This window comes from Perognathus longimembris, chromosome 2 (assembly GCF_023159225.1).
Source record: "Perognathus longimembris pacificus isolate PPM17 chromosome 2, ASM2315922v1, whole genome shotgun sequence".
NCBI classification, from domain to species: domain Eukaryota; kingdom Metazoa; phylum Chordata; class Mammalia; order Rodentia; family Heteromyidae; genus Perognathus; species Perognathus longimembris.
The window spans coordinates 146128428-146150337 of NC_063162.1; the positions used below are offsets into that span (position 1 = coordinate 146128428).

General features: G+C 39.7%; 1 protein-coding gene across 1 annotated transcript; it reads left to right on the forward strand.

Moving 5' to 3' along the window:
• Positions 1 to 4018: 4018 nt before the first annotated feature.
• LOC125345895 (olfactory receptor-like protein OLF3) lies at positions 4019 to 20608 on the forward strand. Its single transcript, XM_048337962.1, has 3 exons — positions 4019 to 4191; positions 13452 to 13617; positions 19341 to 20608. The coding sequence occupies exon 3, from the start codon at positions 19355 to 19357 to the stop codon at positions 20306 to 20308; it is 954 nt and encodes a 317-aa protein (XP_048193919.1). The 5' UTR covers positions 4019 to 4191; positions 13452 to 13617; positions 19341 to 19354; the 3' UTR covers positions 20309 to 20608.
• Positions 20609 to 21910: the final 1302 nt, after the last annotated feature.

Genomic DNA, 21910 nt, shown 5'->3' on the forward strand with positions numbered 1-21910 from the left:
AGGCTAAGCTTGGTCCCAGAGCTGTGTACATAGGGAGCCTGCATAATACTTGAAATCTTTTAAATTTCCATCGTTTAAGAAGTCAGGAGATTTTACTTTCAGATCCAGAGTCCCAGCTGTCCTTATATCTGAACACGGGCTATCCTAAGACTGCTCTGCCTCCTTATGGCCCATCATCGGAAGACTTGCCTGAGAAGAATTTACTGTTTGCCATGCTCTGGTTGGACTATACATGGCCACCCCATCAATTCCTGTCACTGCCTGGACCTCTGTGGGCACTTGCATTTGTAATCATGTCCCAAGTGTTTCCCTGTATAACGTCTCTCTGGGCCGGCAGAAGGGAATTCCCACAGTGTGGCAACTTGAGTTAGGAAAGTGAGGGAAGAGTCATACGAACATTTTCTAGGCCTTTGGAAACACCTCAAATGAAAAGCATAAAGCACCAGTTGCATTTTAAAGGCATGGCTCCTGGCCCTTGAGTATTAGAAGTCCTTACCCACAGGGGTTCACACTATAACCTTCAGTTCTGGGAGTGGCCTAGGAGACCCAGTGGTCCAGTTAGTTCCCAGTGAATATTGTGAATTCAGTGACTGCCTGTTGGTGCTAATGGAGGCTAGAGCTCCCCAGGGTGAGGGAGATGGCTGCCTTGTGAGATGCCATACTCCACGCAGATCCAGGCCACGGGGCTTTCGCATTCAGAGGTATTGTGGCCGTGAACCTTGGTTCCATGCCTGTGAGGAAGTTAGTGTGTTAACTCTTAGCTTTAGTGCTTTAGTCTGCTCAAGAATCCCTCAAGCCATTAATATTATATATCAACTTGGATGGGCAATATGGATTGTCCAGATATTTAGGAACACTTCTGATGGTTTGTAGGGGGGGGGGGATTTGCTTTATTTGCGTTGTTATTTGCTTTGTCTTGTTACTTACATAGATCTCTCTGTCATGATGTCCTATATGGAACAGAAAGGGTGACTCTCCCCAAGGAAGAGAATCTTTCTTGTTGAGCTGCCTTTTAACTGAGATCTCAGCTTTTATCTTACCTTTGGACTTGGACCAAAACAAAGGCTGTTCCCCAGGTCAGGAAGCTGATGGCCTTGCACTTGTTCTTGACCTTTGTATTCTGATCCAAACTAAGTATTAGCTTTTCTGGATCTCTAACTTGCAAACACAACCTATAGATCTTGGGTTTTGTCAGCCTGTGTAATTGCACGAGCCGATTCCTCATAATTCATCCCTTTATATATACATGGAGGGAAGTGTATATATATATATATATATATATATATGCATGTACACACATGTATACACACCACAGCACACATACACAGACACACAGGCACACATCCCATTGGCTCCATTGCTCTGGAGAATTTTGGCTACCCACCCCCCCCCCCCCACCGCCACCAGGTTGTTTGCTTGGATTTTCTTTTATAAATTCACTTGGAATTTGGAACTCATTTTGGAAGTTGAATATTGTCCTCAATGAATTTGTTTTACTCAAAATTTGGTTTCATGAGCCATGTCTCTGTAGACATATTTGCTACAACTAAGCTCCCAAATTTGACCTCAAAATTTTAATGAAAGTGGATTTTATGTGTAGCTATGACAGACAATGCTGCTATCTTTGAGAAAAACTCAACCAAGAAAGCCAGATGACTAAAGTCCACCCTTTGTGCACAAATACAGAATGGCTCCATCACAATTCATCCTCTGCCTAGAAGACCATGTGTGCTGTCCCCTCAATTATGAGGAATATTCTAGAGATGGATGTGGTAGGCTTTGGGACACTTCTTTGCCACCAAGGACCATCTGGATACTTACACCATCATATCTAGGCCATAAGCATTCAGCAGCAGGCAGTTAGGGAGAAGTGCAGAGTGCCTCTCTTGTCATGCCCTAAGTGGTTCCGTAGGTCTTCTATCCCCCACGGCTGAACATTCCCCACTCTCCACCTCTGCTAAAATGTGGAGAAAATCCACTAATGTTTTATTAGAAAGTGACAGGACCGAGGATTATGCAAAATTACACTGTACAGAAGCAATCAAAGCCATTCAAAATGCTGAAATTTTAGACATTTAAATTACACAGAATATATAGTTCCTGGACCAATTTTGTGAGCAAATGGTCAAAAGAATGACCTAGTCATCACTGAGCATTCAGGAAATTCTCTCTTTTTTTCAAGCACCAGAAAGCCATTACGCAGCCTGGCGTGGGTGTGTCACTACCATTGTCTTCCAGATCCCACTTTGCCCTCCATTCCAGTGATGGCACGTAGGGCATCAGGATGGAGTCTGGAGTCACAGGTTACCTTGCGTCATCTTGTAGCTCTGGTCTTCAGTCTGGAATCATTTTTGAGTATCTCTTTGACTTTGTTGATCTTGAATTTACGTCGTGTATCCTCAGATTGGATGGCACCAATGTCTCCTCATGATTAACTTTGGGCTGTGCCTTTTTGTAAGGAAGTTCCTAAAAGGATGCTGAGCTGTCCTCTCTAATAGTTGCCATGTGACCTCATCTTCTCTCACTGTAACGATGCTCTTGTACTCACTGCTTTATTAAGGTGGGGTCTGCCAGGCCATTGACAACAAGTTGATCATTAGCAAATATTTCTCACAATCCAGTTTTCTAATGCTCTTTTCATTTAGAGCACTGTCTTTTGCAGTTCCAGAAACACACAGTTGTCAGATGTGGTGGCAATGACATCACTAAGGCCACCAACTTGACTTTTTTTGGTGTCATATTAGTCTCTTTTATTTGATCATTAGAATATTTCTTTGCCTTTTCCAGTATACAGTACTGCGTGTCTCTAATTTCTATGTAGGAAGTGGGTACCATTGGCTTGTCATATCTTATTGTAACATATTTATCAGTGTGCAGTAAGTTATTTCTTCAGGGTTGTACCCAGTGTTGAGTGGAAGAGTAGACAGAGACATCTTCCTAGTCAGTGTCAAAACAAAATTACACATAACACTCATCAAGATACAAACAGAAATATAAATTATTTGTCCAAATATTAGGTTGTTGGAGAATTAAAGAAAATGAAACTTTGATTTTCAAAATAGAACAGAGGAAGGGTCATCGCTGAAGGGAAGATCAGGAAAGAATGGGATCAGAAGAGTGGACTTTGAGAATGAATATGCCTGCCTCTGACATTAACACAGAGCCTACCCCTCAGCTTGGGTACCGAGGGTCGGCTGGATGCAAAGCTACAGTCTTCTTTCTTCCAACTCAGAAACAAATGGGCGATGTGTTGTGATGGAAGGGAAGGAGAGAACTCGAGGAGTCCTCGTTACCTATTGTGCGATGCTGACTAACCCTTTTTCATCTTGTGATTTGGGCTTTTTATGTGGTGAGAATGAAAGAATTAAAAAGAATCTGTCAGGAGTATGAAGTTCTGAGATGAGAAAAAGAGAGCAAACCTCAAGAAAACGGCTTCTAGGTTTGGATTTCCAAACAGTCCCTAACTGAAGAACTTCTCTGTGCTCCCTACTTTATCAAAAGGCAATCACCTTGATTAATTATCACAGTCACAAACAGACATTGTCAGACACTGGTGGTTTACACCTGTAATCCTAGCTACTCAAGAGGCTGAGATCTGAGGATCCTGTTTTGAAGCCAGCTTGGGCAGGAAAGTCAATGAGACTCGTATCTCCAGTTAAACTCTCTCTCTCTCTCTCTCTCTCTCTCTCTCTCTCTCTCTCTCTCTCTCTCTCTCTCTCTCTCTCTCTCTACCACTACCACCACACCACACCAACAAAGCCAGAAGTGGAGCTATGGCTCAAGTGGTAGAGTGCTAGCCTTGAGCACAAAAGGTCAGGGACAGTGCTCAGGCCCAAAGTTCAAGTTCCTGAACTGTTTTTTGTTTGTTTGTTTTTTAAAAGAAGTCCAACCACAGTATTGCTTCTCCTAGCTAAGGAGAGGCTCTCTCTGCCCCTTGCTCTTGTCTTGGAGCAGTACAAGAAGCTAAACCTGCCACATTCCTGAAACGCTTTTGTTTAGTTTACTATTTCAGCCCAGAACATGTAATGAGTCAGTTCCTCTTCAGAGAAAGGATGGGGGAAAGGCAGACCATCCTCTGGAGGCTGACAAATTATGGAAAAAACCTGAAGCTGTGGTTCAAAGAAGTCTTTCTTCCCTTTCAGACTTGGCTGGAGGTTGGTGGAGTTGCTTCTGACTCAGTGACCCTCACAGGTAAGGCATGAAGCCTGGAGGCTGTGAAGAGAAATTAAACCCCATTTAGAAGCAGAGGCCATGTTAAGATGCTGATTGGTTCTGACATAGCCTTCTTTCTGAAACACGTGTCCTTGGAAACCTGCTCCCACAGTCTACTAGAAATGATCGCTAAGTGGTTATCAGGAAAAAAGAATCACGAAGGAAAAGGAAGGAAGTTGTTTTGCACTAAAACAAACCAATATAAAGTTAAATGCCGAGGTGCTGTCCAGGCCTGAAGAAGGTCGTCGGGGGCCTACTCATGGGTGGGCTGGGAGACCTTGCCATTCATTATGTGCCCAGAGCATACCTTTCTCTCTGTCAGGTTTACAGGGCAAGGAGAAAATATTTTCTTTTGGCATAGTAGGTAAGAAACAACCCACGTCTGTTCTTTTTAATGAGTTTTAAGTGCTCAGCAAGACAAACAGATGATTGCAACAGAAGGAAGGAGGCAAACATTTTAGAAATGTTTTCTAGACAGAGGCAAGACATTGTCTGTGGAACAAATTAAGGGCTTATTTTAGGAGCTGGCGTTGAAGAGAGTCCATGGCTTTAAATGTCAAAGATTATTTGCAGGTTTCTTCCTGTGGTAGGAGACTGGATGAATAGCTAAAGGGAATATAAAGGAACAAATAAAAAATTAAAGGCTACTGTTAAAAAAACACATATTCCCATTAAGAATTTAAACAGAAAGATAAAAATAAGTTGCCCCTCATTATCAGAGTGAAAGAAAGTTGGTACAGTATTAAATATTTATTTCTACCCTTTTGAGTTTCTTTTTTTGAAAACAGAGCTGCAAATTGAGCCTTATTAATTAACTCAACAATTCGTGCGCTCGCGCGTGGTGTGTGTGTGTGTGTGTGTGTGTGTGTGTGTGTGTGTGTGTGTTTTAGTTTGGCCGTAGTTATAGATTCACAGGAAGTTGCAAAGAAAAATGCACAGGGAGGTCCTGTGTACTTTTTTGCCTAGCCTTCTCCAATGACAACATCTTGCTTAATTATAATAAACCTTACAGTCAGGAAACAGACATTGCCAGGCCCTGGTGGCTCACGCCTGTAATCCTAGCTACTTAGAAGGCTGCCCCTGAGGAGGGTAGTTTAAAATTGGCCATGGCAGGAAAGTCTGGGATGCTCTTATCTCCAATTAGTCAGCTAAAAAATAAAAGCTAGAAGTGGTGCTCTGGATCAAACTGTAGAGTGCTAGCCTTGAGCAACACCCCCCTCCCCCCAAAAAAAAAACCAACCCAAAAAACAGCTAAGGTCATCTAGTCCCTGAGTTCAAGCTCCTAAATCCCAAATAATTAATGGTAGGTGGGTGACGTCTTAAATGTAGACTTAACTTTGAGTAGTCGAGCACCAGAATCTCACCTGGTTGCTGCTTTCACATGAATTATTCTGTACTGCTTTGAAAGCAGCCATTTCTGTTGGCTTAAACCCTCAGGAAATATCAGCTTCTAAATCCCAAATGATTGTTAGTTGGATGGAATCTTAAATATAGACTTAGTCGGAGTGGTTGAGTACCCAGAAAGCCCCAGAATCTCACTAGTCTTCTGTTTCCACAAGAGCCACTCCATACTGCTTTGAAATCAGACATTTCTGCCGATTGTCTTCTGCCCTAGACAAGTATCAGAGCCTAAGTACCAAATCGTTCGTTTTAGCTTGGATGAACTCTTAAATATACATTTAATTTGGGTAGTTGAGCAACCTGAAAGGCTCAGAATCTCTCTGGTCCTCTCTTTGAGGAAGTATTTTGATAAAATCATTTTGCCTTTTTCTGCTTGCTTGAGTTTCATTTGCTCTTTTTGCCTCATTTCTGAAGTTATAATCATAGATTGGGGACCAGTTTTCTCTTCTAAGCTTTTAATATGCTCTTAATGCTCACGACTTCCCTCTAGGGACAGCTTTAGGGTTTTTTGGTGTTGTTTTTTTTCCCCAGAAATCTTGATGTTTTCTCTCTTATCCATTCAATCAACCCATTTTTAGAATTGTCTTCAACTTTTCTCTGTGACTCCTATGTATAACTAACCAATATTTAGATATTTTCTGTTGTTAATTTCTAAATTTTGTGATCATCAGAGAACATACTTTTCATATTTTAAACGTGTCAGCGTTTGTTTTATGGCTTAGGGTATAATCTTTCTAGTTAATGTTCCATGAACATTTAAAAATAACGTATGTTCTGTTGTAGAGTGGAATCTTCTATAAATGGAAATTAGAGCAGGGTGTTTGGAAGTGTTCTTCAAGTGTTCTTTAAGCTCACAGATTTTCTGCATACTAAGAAAAGAAGGTTGAAGTCTGAAACTACGAATGCGGATTTATCTGATTCGATTTTCAGATTATTTATGCACTTATTTTTGAGTCAGTATCTCTGTGGCCCAGATGGTCTTGAAGTCCCAATCCTCCTGCCTCTTTCTTCTGAGTGCTGGGATTTCAGTGCTGCACCGCCATGCATGGTGCCGTTGCAGTTATTTTGACTGGCGTGGAAGAAATGTGTATCTTCATATGCTCTGCTTCTGCTCGTAGGACTTTCACTTGTATCTCTCCAGATTATGAGCCAGCTCTGGAAGGTCAAATAGATTTTAAGCAAAAGGGTACACGTTTAACTTTGAACCAGCATGTATTTGTTGTGCAGCATAGTGGGTTTTATTGTGACATTCTCACATGTGTATGGAATGTGCTTTGACCATATGTATGCTGCATTATTTTCTTTTTAAACATTTTTTTTGTACTCTATCCCCTTCCCAAAGCATTCCCTTTTTACTTTCTTGTCATGATTTCTTTAGATCCTATGATGGAGAGAAAATATGTACTTCTTCTTCTCTATGTATGGGTTGTTTCACCTAAAATGATGACCTCAAGTTTAATCCATTTTCCTGTCAATGCCATGATTTTGTTCTTTATGGTAGGATAATCTCTGTGTGTGTGTGTATGTACGCACGTGCATGTGTGTGTGTGTGTGTGCATGCGTGTGTGGGTAAATATATGCCTTCTTTTTTTCCTTTTTCAATTGCTGTACTGGGGGTTGAACTTAAGTCCCATGCAGAACTTGCATAGAGCAGTTTAAACAGGACCGACTCCTGCTGTGTTAGCTGTTCAAAACTGGATTTTGAACAGGAGCTGTTCTAACAGGACTTTACCACCTCTTTTGTATAAAGATAATGTAACAAATGATCCTCAAAAGTCTGTATTTGATGTGGATATCCATGAAAACAAACAGGTTTCCAGGAAGCATTTTAGGACTCCTGAAACCATTATACCAAGCCAAGAAGACAGGCTTTAGCTTTGGCATAGTGTTTGGATATGCAAAGCACTGTCTGGATTTTATTTTATTCTTCTTCCTGAAGACAAACTAGGAGCTTACCGCTACTTAGCTGACAACAGAAGTAGGAGCAGGGGTACACAGCCGCTTCATGAACACATCTTGTGTCCTAAGGAACTTGTGATAGATCTCACTCCGTAAGGTTCCACCAACTCTTTCCCCATTATACCATCCCAAGGACTAAGCTTCTAACACACAAGCCTTCAGGAGACATTCAAGGTACAAAACATGGGAGGAGGGAGAGATGTGAGGCTCGAGAGTTTCTCTTCCACCATTGCATTGATAACCACCCTCCCTGCTTTGTGTAGCAAGGTAAGGCAGTAAGGATATAAAACAGCCACACATTTACCTTGAATTATCTATAGGTTGTAATGGACCTAAGGCTACCTCAGATGATTAATAGAGCCCTGCTGTCAGAATAAAGATATTGTACATGGAAACAGGGAATCATCAGAAGTATTTGACCAATGTTGGTCACTGCAGCTTCTCAGGATGTGCAGTCTAAGGAATGAAGCGGTCAAGGGGATCTGGTGGAAGTTATTTGGACAGGTCTCTGGCTCACACTCAAAATGCAATTTGGTGTGACTCACAAGCATCACTGGAGCAAAGAGCATTGCGGCACTGTTCTCCACTAAAGCTGAGATGACAGGCATGAGCCATATCACCATGGCAACCAGGAAGGAGGGGCCTGTGATACATACTGGTGATGTCCGTGGGAGGCAGAGTCCTTGTGTTGGGTGTGGGGTGTGGGTGTGTTTTTATGTCACTGCAGCGTGTTTGGTACAGTTCAGTGCTGATGTCATAGAGCCTCCCACACTTAATCTGGTTGATAGTAGATGATTTATCACATTATTTGTAATCAGGGACCTAGGCATTGATCTGATCGTAGACTGCCAGTATTTAACTCACCCACATGTTGAAAATGCATTTGGCATTTCCATTGGGAATGAAATGCAGTTTTCACATCTGAAGACTCGTTAAAAGTTATCTGTGGTGAATGGAGTCACATGGAATCACTATGAGTCATCATTCTGAGAAAAGTATTTTAGGATTTTTTTTTAAAAAAAACTAGAATTTATTTATGGTATAAGCAGAACGGCTTCTTTATGACATTTCCACACATGCAAATTACATACCCTCACCCCTGTAGTCACTCTCCCTTATCCTTCACTGACCGATTGTTAGAAACAATTCCCACAGGTTCCATTGTTCAATCTTCATATATGATATAAAGTTCTTAGACTACATAGTCATTTTCCTTTACCCTCTCTTTTTGCCCTGTTTCCTTCCAATAATGCCTAATCTCCCAACAGACCCTGTTTGACTTCCCTGTCATTTTGGTGTGTGCATCTTAAATTGTTCAAGGTATTTCACCATGGAATTTTGACATGTGCATATGTTATATTTTAATCAGAACAAACCCTCTATTGCTTGAAAAGTGTTTTTTTTAAATCAAGGCTGATTAAAATGATTTTTCATAAGATCTATTTCAGTTATGCACACTATCTCTGAGTATTGGAAGAAAAGGGAAGAGAGATCAAAATGGAGTCTTGTTTTACCTTGATAGCATGGGTCCAAGGGTTATTTGTACATAAATCTATCATTGTTCACAGGAAACCTAAGTGCATGTAAGGTTTTACAATATTCAAACAGTTTGAGAAGCATATTAGAGCATATATCCTAAGTACTATATACATGTACTAAGTTTTACATTATACCCTATAAATGCACACAATTATTATTTATAAGGTAAAAGTAAAATAAAATATTAAAAATCTCCATTGTCTAAAAATTAATCAATTCTCAGAAAGTTTATAAAAATGTCACCTCATAAAGTACCAGAACAATAAATAAAATGTCAGGTGTTATTAATCTAATCACAGACATACTTCTCAGACTAAGTAAAGCATAAAGACAGTTTCAACATGTATTTTGGAAATCAGGATGTATCAGTCTCTTACAGATGAAGACCTTAAAACTGTATTAAAGATGCTTCCCATTTATTTTTGCACACACATACAATAGGCCCTCCCCAGCCTTTGCGAGGGTAGAGCTAATGATTGAAGGTTGTCTCTCCTAATCGATATAATGGCTAAATACCATGAAAAGAAAGGGGAAGGCATAATTGAACAAAGGATAAGGAGATGAAAAAGGAGAAAGAATATAATTAGTCCTGATCTTCGTATTCCTTTGGCATACTCCCCTTTTTGTCTCCTTTTTAAGTTGATTAAATTACAATGTTCTCATTGGTTGACATGATACAGAAAACTTTAGGAGTCAGAAATTACAGGCTCATATTTTTCAAAGTCCATTAGCTATTTAAACTTTACTTAACTGTAATCCAGTCCTAAATTTTGCAAGATCAACAGGCATCCCCCAAAATGTCAATGCGATCACACTAAAATTTTATACCCTATAATTATACACAATTATTATTTTTAAAGTAAAAATAAAATAAATATGTTAAAAATTTCCATTGTCTAAAAGTTAATCAATTCTAGGAAAGTTTAGAAAAATATCACATCACAAAGTAATATAATAAGTAAAATGTCAAAGTTGTTAATTGAGGAAATGTCAGTATAATATCTACTACATGTTGGAGACTAATTCCTCCTCCCCCTCCTCCCCCTCCTCCCCCTCCTCCCCCTCCTTCCCCTCCTCCCCCTCCTCCCCCTCCTCCCCCTCCTCCACCTCCTCCTCCTCCTCCTCCACTTCTCTTCTTTGATATTAGGGTTTAAACCCAAAGCCTCATGCTTGCTCTGGTGGTGTTCTACCATTTGAGCCATGCTTCCAGCCCTAGTTTTTGCCAGTCATTTCAGAGATGGGATGAACTATAAACTTTCCTCTTAGAATTGTCCCAAATGTTCAGGTAGACCATTTTTCATTTTCATTGGGTTCTAGGAACTTTTGTGTCCCTTCATTTCTTCAGTGATCCATTCATCATTTTGCAATGTGTTGTTTAATACTCATGAGTTTGAATATTTTTCTGTGATTTCTTTTGCTATTAACTACTATTTTTTCTGTTGTAGTTTGATAAAAATCCAAGGACTTATTTTCATGTTCTGGGATTTGTTTTATTTCCTAGAATCTAGTTATTTTCATGTTCTGGGACTTGCTTTATTTCCTAGAAAATGATCTATTTTGGGGAATGTTCCATTGGCTACTGAGAAGACATACTCTGTACTGGAGGAAATATTCTGTAGGTGTTTGTTGGGTCCAGTTGGTCTATGGTGTTACATATTTAAGTATGGGTTTTCTTTGTTGACTTTTTGAATCGATAACCTATAATTGAAGACTACAACTAGCATGGTATTGCGAATCTATGTGTGTTTTGAAGTCGAATAACATTCAACAAAATTGGGTGTCCCAGTTTTGCTCTTGGACTGTGCTGCTGGATGGAATGTGCTATAGATGTCAATTAGATTAAGGCATTTAATAATGTTCATTCTGGCTTTCTGTGTACTTGCTCTATTGATTATTGAGAGTAGTATTTTGAAATGCAAAACTGAGATCTGGGATTGAATTATTTCTCCTTAAATTTCCATCAGCTTCTGCATTCTTGATCCATCCACATATACTTAGGATTGGTGTGATCTCTTGCTTACTAATTCTTTTTCATTACGCAATCTCCCTCTTTATTCCCATTAATATTTTTGTCTTTAAGATTACCTTGGTGTTGATATAATTACGCCGGCTTGTGTGTGTGTGTGTGTGTGTGTGTGTGTGTGTGGTGTGTTTGTGTGTTTTCATGGTTTATCTTTTTTCACCTGTTTACTTTTTAACATATTCACATCTTTGTCATTAGTTTTCTCATACACAGGAGAGAGGATTAAATCTAGCATTTTCACATAGTATTAAAATTTCTTTTTTTAGTTAGTATGCTTATTCTACTTGCCTTTAGTGCAGTTAATTGGTGTGTTTTGATTAAAATTCTCCATCTTCTTGGTAGTTTTAAACAAATGTTGAGTGTTTTCCCAGTTTTTTTTCTATCAGTATTTTAAAGCATTCTTATATTATTTAAAAGTTAATGTTTGTTATAGTGTTTTTAATTAATCCCAATCCACCTAAAATGATAGATACCTGATGTCCCTTCCACACCTAAACTTACTAGATAATTATTATAAATTGCTAGATGATAGTTCATATGTACAAGCTGTGTTTATTTCTGCTTGTTTCCATTGATTTGCCCATCAACATTTCTTTTTTGTGCCAGTTCTGGGGCTTGAACTCAGGATTTTGTCCCTGAGCTTCATTTTGCTCAAGACTAGTGCTCTAACACTTGAGCCACAGCACCACTTCCAGCTTTTTTGGTAGTTAATGGGAGATAAGAGTCTCATGGACTTTCCTGCCCAGGCTGACTTCAAACTATGATTCTCAAGCCTTAGCCTCCTGAGTATCTAGAATTATAGGTAGCAGCCAGTGGTGCTAGCAGCTGTTCTTCACTCACTTTTTTCTAGCCATCACTTTAGTTAAAACACACATTATAGGTAAAGGATAATAGACCCTAAAACAAGAATGATTTCTTCCAGGCACTCTCCTGTTTTATCAGTATGTCATGAGATTCTATATCAATCTTAATTGGATTCTCAAGTCTTAACATCTTAAAATGATATCATCATATTCTTTTTGAAACTGTAATAGGATTATAAAAATATGCTGATGGTTACACCAATGCTTGCACTGTTCAAAGATGTTCTTTGTGTGTGCATTTGATTTTTGAAGCACAAGTCTCTTTTCTACAGGAGAGGTAAAGGCATAGTAGAGCTGCAGGTATGAATTGGTCTGGTTTACCAGGGAAGAGGTATAGGAACTCTATGTACTTGAGTACAAATGTGAAGGCCCAAAGTCAGGTCTGGGCCATGGGAGAATATTCTAGAACCTCATTTAGCTGGTTTCTTTGTTGTTGTTTTTTTTCCCAGAATGACTTGGGTCTTCAGCGCCATTTTGGGAAGGAGGAGGATGCAGGAAAAGCGACTTTCCACAGGGAGAAAGAAGGGCACACAGAAGCTCACCTCCTGAGAAATGAGAAAGGCGATGGCAATTAAGAATTGAATGCCTGAAGCTCCTGAGGGGAATCTGAAAGCCTGTGTTGCCAATGCAGACACCGCCACACTCCCTTAGATTTGTGTTTAAGCCAAGAGGTGACATGTGAGAATGCCATTTCAGGAGTTTCCCTCACAAGCGACACCCGTCTTCAGTGGTTTGGGAGCTCTGAAGCCTGAGGTATCATTTATTATTGTGTTTGAGGGCAGCCCTCTGGAAGAAAATTTGATGCTAGACCTAAGTGGAGAAGTCTGTTTTGCCAGGCACGGGTAGATATTTGAGAGTTCATAATGGAAGTAACAACTGAGGTTGTAATAGAATGTTAACAGGTTTCTAGAAGGACAGAAGCTTCCCTGATCTGATTTATTAAGGACGTTGGCTTGGAAATATGAACCTTAACTGGTGATATCTTCTTACCTTGTATATTCTCATTCCTAAAAGTTCTGCTTTTCAGAGGCTATAGATTCAGGCATTCCTCTGGCCCTCCCTTACTCTCAATTCCAAACTTTAAACCAACAGTGGAAATGACAGAGTAAAACAGAGGTGGCAAGATGGAGAATGATCATGAAAATTTAGAGATGCCATGGCTGACTTGTATGCCACTGCAGAAGGGTGGGATTATCACAGCTAAAGGAAAAAATCAGGTGTGTAGAACTGCTATTTAGGTACAAATTAATATTCATGCCTACATGATGAAAATGTTTTCTCAGTTAGTTTAGTCTCTTCTTTCTATTGTTTTATTCAGAGTATATGCACATAAACTAACCCGGTTTTATTTTACATGGTAGAAATTTGAACCATGAAATGGTAAAGTGGATTGATGAAAATCATTCAGCACTCAGACTGCAAACATATTTAGGATGTGCTGGTCTTTATTTCAGAGCTGATTCCTCTGGAAGATGTTTTAGAACTTTTACTCTGGAGACTTTCCCAAATAAGAGAAACGCTACAAAAGCCCCCATACCTGGGAATAAAGTACAGGTGACCAGAGGAATGAAGACAGGTGAGGACTTGTGCAATGAACTCATAATGCAAATAGCACCAAAGGTACATTTCAAGACTGTGTGCATTTGAGAAACGAAGTCTCAATGAGTGGCCCCAGAGTCCATGGAAAAATCAAGCAACCCAAACTGTATAGAAAGTAGATAATAAGACTCTAAAGAAGCACAACTATCTGTCCCCTGAGAATATTAAATCATTTTAATGTATTATCCAATTAACTGGCTCTGAGCTTCTCCCTGTCCAAATGTTAGGATGATGGGAAATATTCCTATCGATGATGTGTACACACAACAACCAAGTGTGCAGTTGTAGTTAGGATGAATCTTCTCAAAGGGAACCGAAATATATAAAGGTAAGGCTCTGGTTTACCTTGAGCCACAGGAATGAGTCGTACTTATAGGTTGTTGGTGCTGAACTTCTTTATTGAGACACTGCTTCACTCAGCTTCTCAGCTGTCTCCAGTAAGGATTAATATTCGATGGAGAGTTCCAAAGGGTCAAGCAGAAACACATTGTTTTCCCTCCAGAAAAGGGTTCTGATCATTGTATCCATGTGGGTAACAGTCTCAGCCTTAAGCCAGTATGCTTGAAGTTTGACTTTCAATATGACTAAAGATATACAATCATGTATCCTTTGCATGGACGTGCACAGCTGAAATAGCCATTTTAATGATAGATTTCTGGAGAAGGTGACACTGAGAAATCCTTTTGTCACTATGCATGTGTTATGATTTCCTTTTAAGTAAAAATTACTTCTGGCTCCATAATGTAGGGAAAGAGAGAGAGGGAAACAGAGACAGAGATGGGGGTGGGGGCTGGAGGGAGCACACACACACACACACACACACACACACACACACACACACAAAATGTACAGAGTCAGCCAGTAAGTAGTAGACCTGAAAACTCATCTCATTGGGGTGGATACAGAAACATGGCGGTGATTTGTGTGAAGGAAATGATGCCTAAGTGCTAACTCCTGGCTGCTTCCTTCCTTGCAAAGGTAAATCACGTACTGTGGAACCACAAGAGAAAACAAGAGCAACCAAAAACTAGTGCAAATAACGTGAATAGCAGCACCAAAGGCATCTGCAGAGACTACACATGCTGGTCCTCTTTATGTGCTACTAGCAGAGAGATGAGTTCTGTGTTTGGATGCGTGGTCTGAGGGTTGGATCTCTCTCTCTCTCTCTCTCTCTCTCTCGTGTGTGTGTGTGTGTGTGTGTGTGTGTGTGTGCCTTTTGTTGGTCATGGGGCTTAAACTCAGGGCACTATCCATGAGCTTTTTCACTCAAGGCTAGCACTCTACCACTTTGGACCATAGCACCACTTCTGGTTTTCTGGTGGTTAATTGGGGATGAGAGTTTCACCAACTTTCCTGCCTGGGCTGGCTTTGAACCATTATGCTCAGGTGTTAGGATCCTCAACCAGGTTTTAACCTCACCTAGCATGGCTGTGAGAATTTCTTCTTTATTGTCTTCTATATTTTCAGCCAATGAAGTTATAAAATATTAGGAGACTGAATAAAATAGAGATGTAACAGAATAGTAGGTGATTTTTTTTATCAAGGTTGAATAGATTTAACATAGGTAATATTTAATCTGTGAACATTTAGATGGAATTTTTATAATAAAGAAAACAGAGCAATTTTCATAGAAGCAAAAGTAGTTTTCTTTAAAGAGAATTCTGATTGATTTAAATTTGACTTTTAAATTAGTCATATTGTCTCATCAAAAAGGGTGTGTGAATCAACACTTTTTTGGTCTTTGTTTTCTTGTCACAGAGAATAGAACATTTGAGTCTTGATAATTCACTGTAATGAATAATTGCTGGATAATTGGAGAAAACACATAGAGGTATCTTTAATAGGGCTCAAACAAGGCATTCATCTCACTTATTTAACAAGTAAAAACTGTATATGTTCACAGAATTAATCATATAAAATGATGTTAGGAAGTGAAGTAATATGTATGTTAACTACATTGACTTAGCCAATGCAGTGAGAGTAATGGTTGATCTGATAAATGTTGATATTTGCTATCCATTCCTCCTCTCTGACTTTTCCTGACCTTTCAGGGTCATTTCCATCTAAAGCTTCCCTTTTTGACTCATATAACTTATTTTAAAGGGCTAGCATAAGCTGATAACACTAATCTACAATAATTTTAGGAACTTCATATTTTATCCTCACATGAATTGCTATTTCACTTTTGGACATTTCACAGAACAACAATATGCAACATAGACAATCAATTTTAAATATTTGTGGTAGGGCTTTAAGGATATACATATGTTTCAGTGACAGTTTTCTTTTTCCTTCTGCTCTGTGTGTGCGCATGTGTGTGTGTGTGTGTGTGGTGTGCATTCACATACTAGGTTTAAATGCATAAGACTCCTCCATGCTAAGCATACTAATCCGAGCAGTTGCGCCCTACAAAATACATGGACAGCAGTGGTAAGCGTGTATGAAAAGAGAAGAAAAATGGAGAAATACATAGTAGATGAAACGTCTCTTCTGTGGAAGGGGAAAAAAATCAAGCACAACCCATCCACTCGTGGAGGAAGAGGGTTCTAGTTCCACTGACAGAAATATAAAAGCTCAGGAAGGAATCCATTGTGTGGAGAGATTCCTGCAGCCATTGCTGAGCTATGAAGGAAACATTCATGGACTAGCTTAATAAAGTTTCTATGTTTTCAGTGAAAAATATAGGAGATTATGGTAGAAGTTGAATAGCTAGAATAGATAGCTATAAATTAAAAGCTATAGAGAGAAATATAAAGTTATGAGTACAGCATCTTAGGAAATGCTCACAGCAATGGAGCAGGAGTACTTACAGTGGTTACCCAAAAACGCAATGAAGAAAATTAGGTTTGAGGTAGAGTAGGAGAGAAACATATGATAGAGTCAAAAGAATAGTTACCATTGTTGAAAAATGAGCAGGGAGTAAACCATACAATTCTCTAGGATTAATAAGAGTTAATAGTCAATATCCCTCAACTCCTCTAAATTTATAAATAAGAAAATTAAAATTCTCTTGGTTTATAGGATGAACAATAGGATGTTGATATCATCAATATGGGAAATTGGTACCAACCATTTTAGATGTGAAATAAGGAGAACTTTAGAATGATAGAAAATGTCATCTTGCTGAAATCCCAGGTCCTAGCAAATATAATACTTAATAAAATTAAACACTATTACTTCCTTCCTAATATTACATTCTTACTAGAATTAACTACATGTCAAATTAATTGAAAAAAATCTAATTTAAATGCAGATCTCTGATCTATTTACCAACAGTTGATAGAATTATTTTTTTGTTAGCATTTCAATTTGAGTGCCTTCTTTGAGTTGTTTCTCAGGATGATTATGGCTTTGGAAAACATCATGAGAGATAGAGATAAAAACATGGGAAGAGAGCTGAAAAGAAGGAGTTGTTGATAGTGGAAGTTGGACTTAAAAATGTCTGTGACTATTCAAATTGTCAATGAGATGGGCACTCCCAGAATTAGTTGTTATATTTTGTCCTTTAGCAAGTAAGAGTTACAGTTCCCCTTTTCAGTTCAGAGACCCTAGACTGATCAAGATCTGCTGTTTCTGCCCTCCATCCCTTTCTTTCCCTTCTCCTCTTACTTTTGTTATACTCCAATAAAAGGAAAGTTAGTGTATAGACAGGTGTACAATAAAGATGAGGCAGGCAGGTCTAAATATATTTAAAGCTTTACAGTGTCAGTTTAATGTTTAGAATTGATAGTATAGCATGATAGTTTACTGACAAAACAGTTATTGGAAAAAAAATCATAAGAGACTTTCCATTCCACCGTTCATGTATATGACTCTTACTTTGTGTTTTGTCTTTGACAATGAAGATGGGTCCTTAAATGTATGGCTTTTCTGTTCACTACAGGTCGACACTGCTTTCTTTCTTGGGAGGCCATGCCCCAAAGGATAGATTCTTAATAGTAGTAAATGGAAAAAGAGAATGAGAAGAAGTACAATGATTGTAATACATAAGTAAAATTCCATTGTGTACATGTACTACGTTTTCTTGATCCATTTGTCCATTGAGTGGCAAGGAAATGGAAAGACTTGGAATAAAACTCTCTTGAGTGAAGTAAGTCAGACCCAGAGAAACAAAACAAAGGTTGCATGTTTCTCCTCATTTGTGGTAGATAGAATGTGCCTATAAATCTGTAAATAAATCTGTTGAGAGTATATGTCTACAAGTAAATATGTTGGGCAGTATGCAATTGGCTACAGAAGAATTAACTGAAATATAATAGGCTTGATGGAGAACTCAGATAGTATAATCTTTTAGAAAGACTAGGTCAAAGCCCAACAAAATCAACACCAGGAAATGCAAGGGAGGCTGGCACCAAGGGGAGAGAGATAGATGAATGAAGGGGGACAGAAAGGAGAATTCAGTCAAGAATTCAGTGTGTATACCACAAAATTAAGAAAAGGAAGAGAAGGGGTTGAAGGAGGAGACACTGATCAAGAGGCACTGTCTTCATGAACTGCTTTGTTCTATGGCACATAGAACAACTACTTAAAGATATTACATTTTTCAAAAGCATGGTTAAAATCCTCTTTCACAACCTACCTATGGTAGAGGAGACTTTAAGAAAAGTCTAAACTCCCACCTATCCCCAGCTCTTAAAAGGCCCAAGCCAATTCTATGCATCCATTTAGAAGTTCTAAAAGCTGCCTGTGAGGTTATTTGGGTTGAATTTGTGGAGAGGAGGTAAAGGGAAAACCACGATGGTAGTTATATCTCCACTATCATAGACAAACATTATGTTGCAAGTGACACTCGTGTTGCCATGGTAATTCTCCCTGTAGCAGTGTAACAGATCTTTTGCCATAAATTATCTGCCCTGGAGCTTATGTAGACCTGTGTTAGTAAGTGCTGTATTTTTCTCTCTCTATATTTATCACCAAACCAATACCACAAGCCTGTCGAATGAGGGGCTGGGGATATAGCCTAGTGGCAAGAGTGCCTGCCTCGGATACACGAGGCCCTAGGTTCGATTCCCCAGCACCACATATACAGAAAACTGCCAGAAGCGGCGCTGTGGCTCAAGTGGCAGAGTGCTAGCCTTGAGCGGGAAGAAGCCAGGGACAGTGCTCAGGCCCTGAGTCCAAGGCCCAGGACTGGCCAAAAAAACAAACAAACAAAACAAACAAACAAACAAACAAGCCTGTCGAATGAAACCAAGTGTAAACCTAGGTTCTTCGGATTTCAGATCTTTCTGCAAGCTTTCTTTCTTCCAGCTATTTCTTTTTTTTTTTATAATAGACTTATGCATTTCACCAAGATGAATCTAGTTGCTATACTTAAGATGATTCTTGTTTTCACTTTGGTGCTTGGTCTGAATTAAGGGCCTCATGTTTGTGAGACAGCTTCTCTCTTGCTTGACTCATATCTCCAACCAAATATACTGAAAATAATTCATTAACTATGCAACTACATACTACACTGAGTGTAGTTTACCAGCGACTGTCCTGCATTTTTTCCCTTTCCCTTGAATCCTAAGGTAAGTTTATAAACAGCAGTGTTCCTAAAATAGTGATGCAATGATAAAGGATGTCTCTGACACCATTGTCTCCATGAGGACACAGGTGGTTCTGTCACAGTAATTCAACGCATGTTGGGACAAAGCACCTCATTCAGACTAATGCATATCTTGAAGTCAGCTAAGGCTAGCTCACACAGATGTGCTAAACATGGTATTTTTATGGTTGAATATCTTCTGTTGTTTCTGCAGATGAAAATCCTTTGATGGGAAGAGCTAACGAAACGTGGTTGAGTGGGTTCATCCTCCTAGGCCTCTCTGGGGACCGGGACACTCAAGTCTCCCTCTTCGTCCTGTTCTTGGCCATGTACATGGTGACGGTGCTGGGGAATGTTCTCATTGTCCTCCTGATCAGACTGGACAGCCGCCTGCACACGCCCATGTACTTCTTCCTCAGCAACCTCTCCCTGGTGGATGTGTCCTATGCCACCAGCATAGTCCCTCAGCTGCTGGCCCATTTCCTTGCAGAGCACAAGGTGATCCCATTCCTGAGCTGTGCAGCCCAGCTGTTTTTCTCTCTGGCCTTGGGTGGCATAGAGTTTGTTCTCCTGGCAGTGATGGCTTATGACCGCTATGTGGCTGTGTGTGACCCCCTGAGGTACTCTGCCACCATGCATGCAGGACTGTGCACAAGGCTGGCCATCTCGTCCTGGGTCAGCGGCTCCATCAACTCTCTCATGCAGACAGCCATCACTTTCCAGCTTCCCATGTGCACAAACAAGTATATTGATCACATCTCCTGTGAACTCCTAGCTGTGGTCAGGCTGGCCTGTGTGGATACTTCTTCCAACGAGGTTGCCATCATGGTTTCCAGCATCGTCCTTCTGATGACACCTTTCTTCCTGGTCCTGTTGTCCTACATCCGGATCATCTCCACCATCCTGAAGATCCAGTCCACAGAGGGCAGGCGGAAAGCCTTCCACACCTGTGCCTCTCACCTCACGGTGGTTGTCCTGTGCTATGGAATGGCCATTTTCACTTACATCCAGCCCCGTTCCAGTCCTTCTGTCCTTCAGGAGAAGTTGATCTCTCTCTTCTATGCCATTTTGACACCCATGTTGAACCCCATGATTTATAGCCTCAGGAATAAGGAGGTGAAAGGGGCTTGGCAGAAGCTCTTTGGACAATTGTCTGGATTAACATCAAAACTGTCAATCTGATGACTCAGATGCATCACTCGGCAAAATGAACCCTGCCCGTGGGCTCTCCATCCAACTCCCGTGTGACAAGCTTTAGCTTCATCTCCTCGGCAACCAGGAAGGCAGGGACATAAAATGTACTGGTGATGTTCTGTAGGAGGCTGAATAGTGACATGGGGGTGTGGCACGTGGGTGCATTTTTGTGTCACAGCAGCCTATTCAACAGTGTTAGCACTGTGGTCATGAAAATTCACATCTTACTCTATTCCTAGCACCTGACAATCATTGAAAAAATATCTACTGTCTCTTTCAATTTGTCAAGTTGTAATCATGAGCCTACTCATGGCCCTTAACTTGTACCTTTGGTACCTAGGATACAAGTACAATAAAGATCGTGATGTTTCCAGTGGAAACAAACCACGATTTCACATTTGAAGATTTTCTTATAATAAGGCGTGGTCTGTGTAGTCACCTTCAGCAAATGAGTGAGTCGACATTCTGAGGTGTATATTGTTGAGACAGAGTAAATTTTTTTTTCAAGACTTCCTAAGTGTAAGTATAATGGTGTGTGTGTGTGTGTGTGTGTGTGTGTGTGTGAGTGTTGAAGGTAATTACTCAAGAAAGATCAAAGATAGGTCATGTATTACTGTAATACCGATATAGCTGAAGGCTACTTGTATACATTGCTATTATTGGCCAAGAAACTAAGTTTCCAGTACTAACAACATTCACATAGGTATAAATCTATGATCTTCCTGATTTCCACATTCTCAGTCCAAGGATAATAGACATTAGTCTGACACTTGGCTTAAAAAATGAGAACATTTTTAATATGGGTCTTAAGAAATGAGATAGTTAAGCTGGCTGGGTTTAATTTTTTTTTCTTCTTCAAGTTTTCATATTTAGGCCTTTCTTCCCTCTTCCCTCAAAACACAACAAAATTTTAGTGATCAGGGCTTGAATGTGGCCTCCATCTTTAGTAAAAATCCTAAATATTGCACAAGAAAGGAAAAGGAATAAATGAACATGTAATAAGAGTGTAAAAAGAAAAAGTATATGGTTATAACTGGTCTTCTCCCTTCCTCAAATGACTATTTCCTTTCTCGTAACACTTAGTTCTCATATCAACACACTGTCACAAAATCTACGTGTCACTAGAGCTAGAGACCTAGGTGAGCTGAAACTCAATTGAATTGTGTTTAATCCTGATAGTGAGGCAATCTTAAAACTTTGCAACAAAAGCAGATCTGTCCCTAAAGATGTCAGTGTAAGCTAATGTTCTATTGGCTCTCATCAGGTAGTATCAATAGAGTGTTAACTATGTGTCAGTGTCAACAGATGGTTTTCAGACATGTCAACACAGTCTAGTCCTGGCGACAATGTACACGCATAGTGGGATGTTGAGGCGATGTTATTACCCTGTAAAAAAGGTTAACATGAGGGTGAGCCCATTGAGGGTGAATAGAAGTTTTTCTATTCAAGGACTCTTAAGTTGAGGATAGAAATGTGAAAGCAAGTTATCCTGGTGAGAGTAAGGAACATCTTGTATAAAGTTGTAGAGATGGGGCTAAAATGTGAATCGAAAGGAGTTGGTGGCTTGCATGGGCGGGGCGGGGGGACAAA